Here is an 11950-nt window from a genome sequence, read left to right as displayed (position 1 = left end):
TATGAACCCAAACTCCTCCAGATGCAGCACAAGCTTAGGGAATCTCCTTTCGGGATCTGTTATCAGGAACACAATGTCTTCGGCAAAAGCAGCCGCGGCCCATGGGTGTTCCCGACAGCTTATTCCTCTAAGTTCTAATGCTAAAAAAAAGAGGGTAGGGGAGAGGGTGCAGCCCTGACAGGTACCATTTTTGATATCAAATGGAGGGGACAAAATATCATTAATTTTTAGACGAGCGTGGAGCTTTGCATGCAGGGAAAAGATAGTGGAAACGAATGTAGCAGGAAAATTGAATTGAAGCAAGACTTTTTCCATATAACGCCAATCAACCTTGTCAAAAGCCTTTTTGGCATCCGTTCCCATCAAGGCTAGGGGAATATTATGGGTCTGAGCATATCGGGCAGCATGAAGCAACCTAATACAATTGTCTTTACCCTCTCTCCCCTTAACAAAACCAGCCTGCTTCCCATTTATCAGGGTAGGTATATAATCTGCAAGTCCTTTGGCTGGAAGTTTGGCCAACATCAAAGGCGTAACTTGAAGTTCCTGACCCCAATGCAAAACCTGTAACAGGGCCCCCAACTATAATGATTTATTCATAGTACTGGGCTCACTATACGGAGAAAATAGGCCTTATGGGCCCCCTAAAGCTGCTGGGCCCTGGTGCAACCGCATCCCCTGCATCCTCTATAGTTATGCCAGTGCCACAACTAAGGATAAAAAATAATCAGGGAGATAGGCATATACCTCCACACATCTCTGGGTCTTTATTATTTTTTTGAACCAGTGTAATGTGTGCTTCCTGGGACTGTTTTGGCAAGACTTCCCCCTGTAGTAGTGCATTAAAGCGCTCAGTTAAGCGAGGCACTAAAATTGGTGTAAATGATTTATAATAGTAAACTCTCAACCTCTGATTCTAAGGCTATGATCACTGGGTTGGACCCTTAAAACGGAACCTTTAATATGATTATTCGTTAAAATTATTGTCGAGGACCAACATGAAAAGACACAAAAACACAAAAAACAGTTTTGACTCAAAGGTCGAGGAAACACAAAGTTCAATATAAGATTTTAAAGGTCCTACCCAGTGATCTCGTTCTATCCCCTTCTGGGACTTCCTTCGCACCAGTGATTTTTTTTATTCTAAGTCTAGTGTCAATAAAGAAGCTGCCTTGCTTTCACTTAACTTGGCAAGGTGTATGTCTTTCAGAAATGAGCCCAATTGTTCCCAACTCTTCTTGGGGAGCTACATGTTCTCTGAAGTTATACAGATGTGAATAGAACTGTTAGAATTATCTAGCTATTTCTATGGAGGATGTGACTGAGTTGCCTGAAAGAGATTTAATGGATTTGATGACATTTTTGGTGCAAGCTTTCTTAATTAACGAGGACATAAATTTACTCCTCGCTCGAGTAATGTGCCTTAGCGAGTATACTCGCTTATCTCTATTCACTATTCATCGCAGTTGCTTATCACTAACTTCTACTCGGTATAACAACTATTGCTGGATCACAGGCTTCTTGTCACATATAAATGATCCCTGCTTTGCACCTTACATAGAAGGTTAAGCACTAAATGAGAAGAGAACAAGAACCCAGCGATCCAGCGAGAAGTTTTTCAGTTTAAACGCTCTACACGCGAGCTGATGACCTTAGGGTGACATCAGAGCTCATGTGGTCATTTAAACAACTATCGGCCCATGTAAAAGGCCATAAGAATGTTGTTCCTTGATGTTGGTTTGTGATACAAAGAAGTGATAACCTGATTAGTGTGAACATTGCCCAAATTACTTAGATCCATAAAAGTGATTTAGGAATAATCAACTTGGCCCGTGAAACTCAAATTGCAGGAATTCTTGTTAAAATGATTCAAAGCTAAACATAAATCGTAAGAAATGTCAATGGTATCATTGCGGCATCTACAATGCAGAAAGGAAGAAAGAAAAACTATGTCATGTAAAGTTGTTTCCAAACTTTTGACTGGTACTGTACATATTACATGAAAAGGTAAGATTCTGCTTGTAATTTGTAAGTATTTATCACTGGATTCACACATTTGTATTGAAATAGTATTTTTAAATATGGTTAATTACAAATTAAATCTTGACTTATAAAATATGCAGACAAGTAAGAAAACTGGTAGTAATTTAATTTTACTATTGTTTACAGAGTTAGGTTTTTTAAAAGCACAGATATTAGGGTCTAGACATATTATTTATATAATTAGTAGAAGAGAGAAAATGTAACTATTGCTATGTATAGAAAAGCCTTAAACAAGGTTAGTTGATCTGCACATCTCTATAGTCGACTACTAAAGATTTCTTACAGCAGACTTTGACATATTTTATAAGAGAAGACCGAATCTCTTTGTTTCTAAGACTGTATATAACAGGGTTTAGAAGGGGGGTAAGTACAATGTAGACAAGGGAAATAAACTTGTTAATGGTCATTGAATGCCCTCTGTAGGGAACCAAGTAGATTGTAAGCATGGAGCCATAATAGATGGAGACAACCACTAAATGAGAGCTACAAGTGGAGAACGTTTTTTGTCGACCTGAAGTGGAGGGAATTCTAAAAATGGTGATAAAAATACAAACATAAGTTGTAATAATAAAAAGAAATGGGAAGATAATTATTGGAAAAGAAAGGATCATCATTTCAATGTCAGCAAGAGTTGTATCTGAGCAGGAAAGTTCTAAAAAAGTGGCATAGTCACAAAAGAAATGGTTAATAACATTCATCCCACAGAAATGTATGCCACATACAAGTACAAGTGAGATAAGAATTAACATAAAGCTGAATACCCAGGATGAGATGACCAGGCCGTATCTGAACTTTACACTCATCACTGAGATATAATGTAGTGGTTTACAGATGGCCAAGTACCGGTCATAGGACATGGCCATGAGCAAGAAACACTCAGCAGTGACAGTTACACCATATAAATAAAATTGGCTTAAACATCCAACGTAAGATATAAGGCTTCCTTCCTTTATGATGACATCCAGCATCTTAGGAACAACAATTGTTACAAGGATGACGTCTGACAGTGCCAAATGCCCAAGGAAGAAATACATTGGAGATCGGAGACGTTGGCTTGTTGACACCAGTGAGATGATTAAGAGGTTTTCACACACAGTCATACAATACATGAAGATAATAATAGAGAAGAAAGGCAACTTGTAATCATTCAGATCGGGGAATCCCAGGATGAGAAACTCAGTGATGGTGGTGGAGTTCACTACCTGCACCGCCATCTCTAAATGTTATACTGTACAAAGACATCCTGTTGTGATTAAGGCACATTGATCCCTAATCCACTTGACTGATGATGAACAGGTCTTAGATGATAGTTTTTGGTCCAAAGATGATTTTCTTGAATAAAGGATTCTACCCAAAGAGATATTATTTTTTGTTCATCTATAACTAATGACAATCTCAGTCCACCTCCCAGTTAGCACCAACCAAACACTTATGTCCAAGGTGTTTTGTTCATTAGTATCGCTAGACAAGACATATAAATACAGTTTGTACTACCTATAGCTTGGAAATAAGACACTGATATGATGATTTATGCTGCAAGCAAACCTGACGTGGCATCATATTCGGAATATATAGCAATATCTCTAGTCCCAAAGGAAGATACCACTAAAGGTTATTATTTTAATAAAGACTATAACAATATGCCCAATTAGCAGGGAATGAAAATAAAAAGCCTCAACTGTAGCAATAATTGGGGCTGATAAATGTAAACAACATATGCCGATAAATCAAGCAGTAACTCATCAGTTATTTGTCTCTTGATAATTAATACTGTATTCTCCATGGATATAAACGTCAAGGTTTTTTTGAGTTTTGTAATGCCCAAATATTAGAATTGTAATGCCCAATAGCTGAATGATTAAAATGAAATATACATATTTTAAAGTTGTTTATTTTAAGTTTTTATTTTATACATTTGAAAATGTGATTTTCACAGCACAAACTATACATATATATGAGTTTGTCAATATGATGACTTGTAGTTTATAATTGTCGTTTACAAGTTTCTTAGTTTTCCTTTAAAGGGGTTGTCCCTCGACAGCAATTGCAGTTATACACTTCTGTATGGCCATAATAATGCACTTTGTAATATACATCGTGCATTAAATATTGGCCATACAGAAGTTATATACTTACCCCCTCCCGGTGTTGGCGTCCCCGTCTCCATGCCGACGACCAAACTTCTCCTCTGGTCGCACGAACAGTCGGGCTTGCGCACTGAAGATTCCTCTTCTGGATGGTCCAGGCTCACGAGCTGCATCCTGGCTCCTCCCTCTTCTCCGCATCATCATGTAGCTCCGCCCCCATCACGTGGTGCTGATCAGCCAATGAGGTGGCTGTAATCGGCAGTGGAGCTCAGACTGCAGAAGAATATCTACGGTGCACCATGGGAGAAGACCCGCAGTGCACCGTGGGAGAAGACCAGAGGTGCACCTTGGGAAATGATGGCAGCCATCTTGGAAAAAGAATTTTATAACTTCATAAAACTGCTTCATGGTGAGTAGAAACGCTCTATACAAACGATTTACATGGGTAGTTTGTGATGTTTGCTGAACATGGGGGACTGAGCTGTGAAAAAATTTTCATTTTGGCCGCGGGACAACCCCTTTAAGCCTTTCACTCCCAAGCCAATTTACATTTCTACTGTTGTTTTTTTTATTATTCTGAACTTCCAAAAAACTCAACTTTATTTGTGCCCATGTACACATATCAGGGCTTGTTTCATATTCGTGTTTCATAAAAATGACCTGCTAAGGTTATTCTGAGAGTCAGTACCATTATAATGGCACCAGATTAATATAGGGTTTTTTCCTGTTTTAAAAGAGAAAAAACATTTTTGTAAAACATAATTGCTTTCTGTTGCCATATTCTGGGCTCCATAACTTTATTTTTTTTTTTATTGATGGTGCAATATGAGGGCATGTTTTTTGCAGGGTTAGCTGTAGTTTCAGTTGGTACTATTATGGGGTGCATGTGACTTTTTGATTGTCTTTTATTTATTTATTTATTTTTTTCATGCAGTGTGACCAATATTTTAATGCTTCAAAGGTTTAGAGTGCAACAATGCCAATTATGCTTATTTTATTATTCTTTCGATTTTTTAGAAAGGAAAAGGGAAATTTATTAGATTTTTTTATATTTTGTATCTTTTAATATAAAAAAAAATAAACTTATTTTTATAATTTTAATTAGTCCTCATGGAGGACATGAATGTAGGGTAGTTTGATTGCTTGTACAATACACTGTAAAATTGCTGTATTGCAGTATATTGTACTTTTAATGCTCGTCTATTAATAGGCCAATTAAAGACACAAGTAGGGCTTAATAGATTTGATTCTGTAGCAGCTTGCATAGCATTCATTATGTTCCAGGCTGTCATATTATTAACTAACCATAATTGCATCCCTGGTGGAATGTTGAGGTGATGGAATGAGTTCCCCCTCTGTCTGACAGCTTAGATGCCGCAGTCAGCATTGACTGCAACATGCAAGGGTTAAATAGTCATAATAGTTCCTAGTGCCAATTGCGAACATTGCCGGCATATACGAGGAAGCAGTGAAATGAGTGGAGCAACCCTGTAGTAGTGCCTAAAGCTCTAACAAAGTTATGGTAGAACCAAGGAGGTAAAAGGGCAAGATGTAATGTAGCTGGCAGGAGGTACAGCCTACCAGATGAATGCTATAGTCAAGGTAGCTGTGTAGAAAAATCTCTTCCTCAATAAACTTAAAAAATACTAAAGCATAATAGATATAATAGAGATACATCTGAAGGAGGGGTGAGCAAAGAAAATGGATCAAGACAAGGATAAAATGAAAATATAAAATTAAAGTGAGACTTTAAGTACAAGAATGCCATTCAAGATTAAATTGTAAAAGTATAATTATGTACATGATTCAATGTTCAAGAATTGGATGGGGTACGATGATCTACCAAATAAAAATCAAGATAAACAAAAATCTTTAGGGGAGCGTGGCTTCAGCATGGCGGCGTGAAGAAGCAGAAAGCAGGAGCTCTGGTCCCATACGCCGATAACACAGCCTGGACACACAGTCTCCTAATTACCTTCTGACCGAAAGGTGAAAAGGGGCAGAAAGAAGGGGAGCATTTTGCATGCCGCGGATGCCCCAATGGCAAGATTCCTGAGTAGCACACCTTCTCCTTCTCCCCGTTGGTCTCAAAACATGGAGCCCGGAGACCATGAGACAACTCTAACAGGGAAGACCACACTGTCCCTCACACAGCACCCACAGCAGAGAAGCCTGGACCCTGTTCCCTCCCTCACAGACAGACAAGAGGAACTCACTGTCCAGGCAGCGACTCCCCCATGCGAGCAGACAGACATCTCAGCACAGCACCCAGCATCTACTGCCGGCGAGGAGGTGAGTGAATCTCCTGTCCAGCCGGATCACCAGTTCACCTCTGCTCTGACACCACCCCAAGCAGCCAGCACAAGGGAGGCAGTGAACAAGGGGGGAAGGCTGCACAGAGAGACTGTGAAGGAAGCTGCTTGGCTCTCAGTTACATTGGAGAGCAGGGAGAGGAGCGCATGGGGCAGCCATTCTCACTACATGGAGCCCTGGGAGCATGTGCTCTCCTCCCCAACCCACCAAGCTGCAGTCCCTCTGTCACAGCGGAGCAGGGTAGCTTCTACCCCCCTGCATATGCAAGCCCAGAGGGCTCTTACTGTTATGGCACCAGAAGTCCCAGCAAAAAGTACCTCTCCACAGAACTCCCCTTGTTCAAGCCAGGTGCAAGGCACCCAGAGGAAGCCCCCCATCCAAGAATCCAAAGCACCACAACTCTTGCTTTTGGTGACCGTCACCCCCCAGACCCACCGGCTTATGCTAAAAACATCACCGAACCAATCTCACATAGAGAGCGCCACTCATTTTGCTGCATCAACTGCATGCTCTCAGTCTGGTTTACAAATCTTCAGAAAAGCCTTTTCTCCAAATGCCCACAGATCTGAACCATACCTTGAAAGAGCTATGGAAGATGGTCAGCGCCTTACCAACTAAAACTAACCTGGAGCTGCAGATTGGCAGGATAGAAGAAAAACATGCCACAGCCATCCAAGCCGTGAATCAGTCAGTTCAATCCCTAACAGGACGTGTTCTGGCTGTCACGGGACTGGGGTTCGGGTACTGGAAGTCCCTAAAAGCTACCTGCAACCCCTGTCCCTACCTACTTGCCCCCCTGGGCTAGGCCCCAGGGCGACAACTGGGCGACGGTCCCTATACTCACTTGGGGAGCGGGTAGGGGGTCAGACTTACAAACAAATACAGAGACAAACAGACACAGAGGCAAGTCAGGAAGTCTGGGTTGGCAACAGGAGAATACGTGGTACCAGGGATCAGGCGAAGTCAGAGTCAGGTCCAAAAGCAGAGGGTCACAACGGGAAATCAAGCAAGGATAACGCGGGTGTAGCCTGGAGACAAACATACACTGGCAAAGCATGAAGGAAAAATGCACGTTTAAGTGCTGTCAGAACTCCCGCCCCAGCAGCTGATTGGGGGGGAGCCTGCCAGCAGCCAGACCCAGACCAAAGTCAGTAAGTGCAGAGACCCAGACATCCAGCAGCGAGTGCAGAACATGCTGATAGAAAGTCATGGCAACAGGGACGGCATTGTTGCATCCCTAGCAACCTGATTCCCCGGGCGCTGCCTCCTGAGCACAGGAGCGTGCGACCGGAGCCAATGTCCGGGACCCCGGCAGCCGAGGGAGGTCACCAAGACCGGGGCTCTCCTGCGCCGCACCCGATCAGCTTGGGTGATAGGATCGGTGGTGCGGGCACGGAGACCCCAAGAGCAGGCGGTCCTGACACTGGCTCTAGAACAAACATCTTCTACTACCTCCCTGGATGTGCTGCACTTATTCCAATCTCTAAGTAACCAGGGGGCACAGATAAAAGATACATAAAATCATAGAATGGTAGAGTTGGAAGGGACCTCCAGGGTCATCTGGTCCAACCTCCTGCTCAGAGCAGGATTCACTAAATCATCCCGGACAAATATTTGCCCAGCTTTTGTTTGAACACTTCCATTAAAGGAGAACTCACCATCTCCCGTGGTAACCTGTTCCACTCATTGATCACCCTCACTATCAGAAAGTTTTTTCTAATATCTAATTTGTGTCTCTTCCCTTTCAATTTCATCTCATTGCTTCTAGTCTTTCCTTGTGCAGATGAGAATAGGGCTGATCCCTCTGCACTGTGACAACCCTTCAGATAGTTGTAGATAGCTATTAAGTCTCCTTTCAGCCTTCTCTTTTGCAAGCTAAACATTCCCAGATAATTTAACCGTTCTACATAGGACATGATTTCCAGACCGCTCATCATCTTATAACTCTTCTCTGAACTTCCTCCAGTTTGTCTGTCTTTTTTAAAGTGGGGTGCCCAGAACTGGACACAGTATTCCAGATGAGGTCTGACTAAGGCAGAGTAGAGGGGGATAATGACCTCCAGAGATCTAGACTCTATGCTTCGCTTAATACATCCCAGAATTGTGTTTGCCTTTTTGGCTGCTGCATCACATTGTTGAATCATGTTCAGTCTATGATCTATTCGTATACCCAAGTCTTTTTTACATGTTCTGCTGCTTAGCTCAATTCTTCCCATTCTGCATGTGGTTTCTTAATTTTTGGTGCCCAGATGTTAGTCGCTGCCCACTGTGCAAGCTTTTCTAGATCTTTTTGAATACTCTCTCTCTTCCCTAGAGTTAGCTATCAATCCTAGCTTTGTGTCGTTGGCAAATTTGATGTTTCCCATCATTTTCTTCCTCCAGATCATTTATAACAATGTTGAACAACACTGGGCCTAGGACAGAGCCTTGTGGTACTCTACTTGATAAATTCTTCCACTTTGATGTGCAGCCATTTATGACCACTCTTTGACTACGATCACTCAGCCAGTTGTGAATCCACCTAACAATTGCCTTGTCAATCCCATATTTGGTCATTTTTTCAATAAGTATAGTATGAGATACTTTGTCAAATGCTTTACTAAGGTCAAGATATACTATATCCACTGCATTTCCCTGATCAACCCAATCGGTGATACTGTCATAGAAGGAAATTAGGTTAGTGTGGCATGACTTGTTTGTTACAAGCCCATGCTGGCTCTGGTTAATAACTCCATTTTTATCCAAGTACTTGCATACCTGCTGTTTAATATTTTGTTCAAGATCTTTCCCAGTATAGAAGTCAGACTCACAGGCCTGTAGCGTCCTGGGTCCACCTTCTTCCCTTTTTTGAAGATAGGGACAACATTTGCCCTTTTCCAATCTTCTGGGACTTCTCCTGTTCTCCAAGAATTTTGGCGAGTGGTTCAGCAATTACCTCCACTGCTCCCTTTAGTATCCGATGATGTAATTCATCTGGACTTTGAGACTTGAATTCATTTAGGTTAGCTAAGTGTTCCCTCACCATCTCTTTGCTTACATATAGCCTGAATTCTTTTATTACCTCAATAGCACTGGGAAGATCAGTTGATGTTCCATCTACTTTCTGAGAGAAAACAGTTACAAAATATGAATTTCAAAATTCGGCCTTCTCAACATCAATTTTAACCAATTCACCATTTTCATCTTTGCTCTGCACCTTGATAACATTGAAAACAGGGGGCATTGTAACAACTTAAAAGTCAGAGGTCTTTATGAGAACATTCTGCCTGATACCCGCCATGACTGCGTTGTGGCCATCTTCAACAGGCTCCTGAATAGACCAGCGGACAGACTAATAGAGTTGGACAGAGTTCATCATCTAGTCGGTCCAAGTAAGTGCAACCCTAACTTTCCAAGAGACATTATCTGCCAGGTTAATTTTTACAGACAAATAGAGGACATCTTACATTGCGCCTGGGAGCAAGGGCATGTCAATTTTAATGCCTCAGAGATCTCTATCCTGCCAGATGTTTCCAGACTGACTTTATACATGAGGAGGGTTGTCAGAACTCTGTTGGAGGTCACACGTGCCGCAGATGCCACATACAAATGGGGCCATCCTTTTCACATCACATTGAGGAAAAGGGGCTGCACTTTTACTGTCAAGTCTCCAATAAACTTGGAGGGGGTGTTCAGCTTTTTGGAGATCCCACCCATACCGGTTCTGAACTGGACTTTACCTTCCAATTTCAACCAACCAATGGAAGAAGATTTTGTTCCCAGGGCAGGGTTGCCTAGAGGAATGCCTAGAAGGTCCCCTTAAAAACAGGACTAATGCTGGACACTTGGGCAGTTAGCACTGTTACCAGAGACAATTCCATCCTCATAGCCTTTCTATGGGTGGAGCGGAGAGGGGCATAAAAGTGGCCTCAAAGTTTATGCTGCCTGTCGGGTATCTCACCTCATTTTCTCAGAGTTTTTTCTATCTCCTCTCTCAAGTCTCCTCAGTGTTCTGCATTAGTGGGTGCCGGGGCTCCTTGATATCCAGTTATTATTTTTCTATTCCTTGTGGGTGCCTGGTTGCCCTCTAGGATTGCTTTCTTCGTTCTGTCCTGCTGTCCTACGTTTCCCACTTAGGGTTCCCCAGGCCGCAATTTGCTCCCTGGTAAAGGGGGCAGCGTTCCCTGTTTGATATTTGAACGGTTAGAATTTTCTTTTTTTGGTTCCAAACTGGTCAGTAGGGCATAAGCACCCATTTAGTAGGGCCTTCCTTTTCTGTAACGTCTTGAATCCTTGCCTCTCTCCCTCTGGTACCTTGTAAGGTTTCTACACCCCTCCCCACTGAAATCTCCCTACAAGTCAATTTTTTTTTTTTTCGTAACTTTCTCTCTCTCCTCTTCTCTTTATTTTTTCTTCCCCACTAGAGATGAGCGACCGTACTCGGAAAAGCACTACTCGCTCGAGTAATATGCTTTATCCGAGTATCGCTGTGCTCGGGTCTGAAGATTCGGGTGCCGCTGCGGCTGACAGGTGAGTCGCAGCGAGGAGCAGGGGAGAGCGGGCGGGAGAGAGGGAGAGAAAGATCTTACCTCCGTTCCTCCCCGCTCCGTGCCGGCACCCGAATCTTCAGACCCGAGCACAGCGATACTCGGATAAAGCAAATTACTCGAGCGAGTAGTGCTTTTCCGAGTACGCTCGCTCATCTCTATTCCCCACCTGTTGTGTTTCCTGTAGCCATTTACTTGGATCTTGGAGCTGTGGCAGAGATGCCTTCCACTCAATGATGTCTTCCACTAATACTAATCTAAATATTATCTCCATTAATGCACAGTGCCTAAATATACCGGAGAAAAGGGCCTTCTTTCCTTCATCTTTTGTGGCAAAAAAGAGCGCACTTCGCCTTTGTTCAGGAAACACAGTTCAGGGCAGATTCCATTCCTAAGCTGTAAGATGCTTGGTTTCCAGATGTCTACCACAGCGCATGTTCGGTATCCAAAACCAAGGGAATCTCCATCTTTGTGGCCAGCTCCGTCCCATGGGATTATCTGGATACATGCGAGGACGGTGAGGATAGATACCTCTTCATCAAGGGTAAGTTGGCAGATATGGCAGTCACCCTGGCTTCACTTTATCTACTCAACTCTTCCCAGGTTCCCTTTCTTGAGAGGGCCTTGGAGGATCTGGCAGATTTCCGCAAGGGCACCCTGATACTAGGGGGAGATCTAAATATCCCTCCTAACCCGTCCATGGACACATCTAAAGGGGTTAGTAGCATGTCTGGATCTACACATAGCAAGTTTTGCAAGATACTTCACGAGCACCAGTTAGTGGACGCATGGAGAATTATTCACCCCTCCACAAAGGACTACACTTTCTTTTCACGTCCCCATAACTCATACTCCAGAATAGACTATTTTCTGGGTCAGCAGGTAAGCCTTCCCCTAATCACATCTGCACAAATTGACAACCTATCCTATCTCACTCTCCTTCCCCTTGCTACATCGCAGGACCTGGCAGTGGTATCTCAA

At 42.7% G+C, this 11950-nt stretch overlaps 1 protein-coding gene across 1 annotated transcript; it reads right to left on the bottom strand.

Moving 5' to 3' along the window:
- Positions 1-2279: 2279 nt before the first annotated feature.
- Positions 2280-3257, bottom strand: LOC136610451 (olfactory receptor 11A1-like). The gene has a single exon (XM_066589679.1). The coding sequence runs from the start codon at positions 3255-3257 to the stop codon at positions 2280-2282; it is 978 nt and encodes a 325-aa protein (XP_066445776.1).
- Positions 3258-11950: the final 8693 nt, after the last annotated feature.

Source organism: Eleutherodactylus coqui, chromosome 2, assembly GCF_035609145.1.
Source record: "Eleutherodactylus coqui strain aEleCoq1 chromosome 2, aEleCoq1.hap1, whole genome shotgun sequence".
Classification (NCBI taxonomy): domain Eukaryota; kingdom Metazoa; phylum Chordata; class Amphibia; order Anura; family Eleutherodactylidae; genus Eleutherodactylus; species Eleutherodactylus coqui.
The sequence above is the reverse complement of the archived record's forward strand: the minus strand, read 5'-3'. Positions and strand labels throughout refer to the sequence as shown.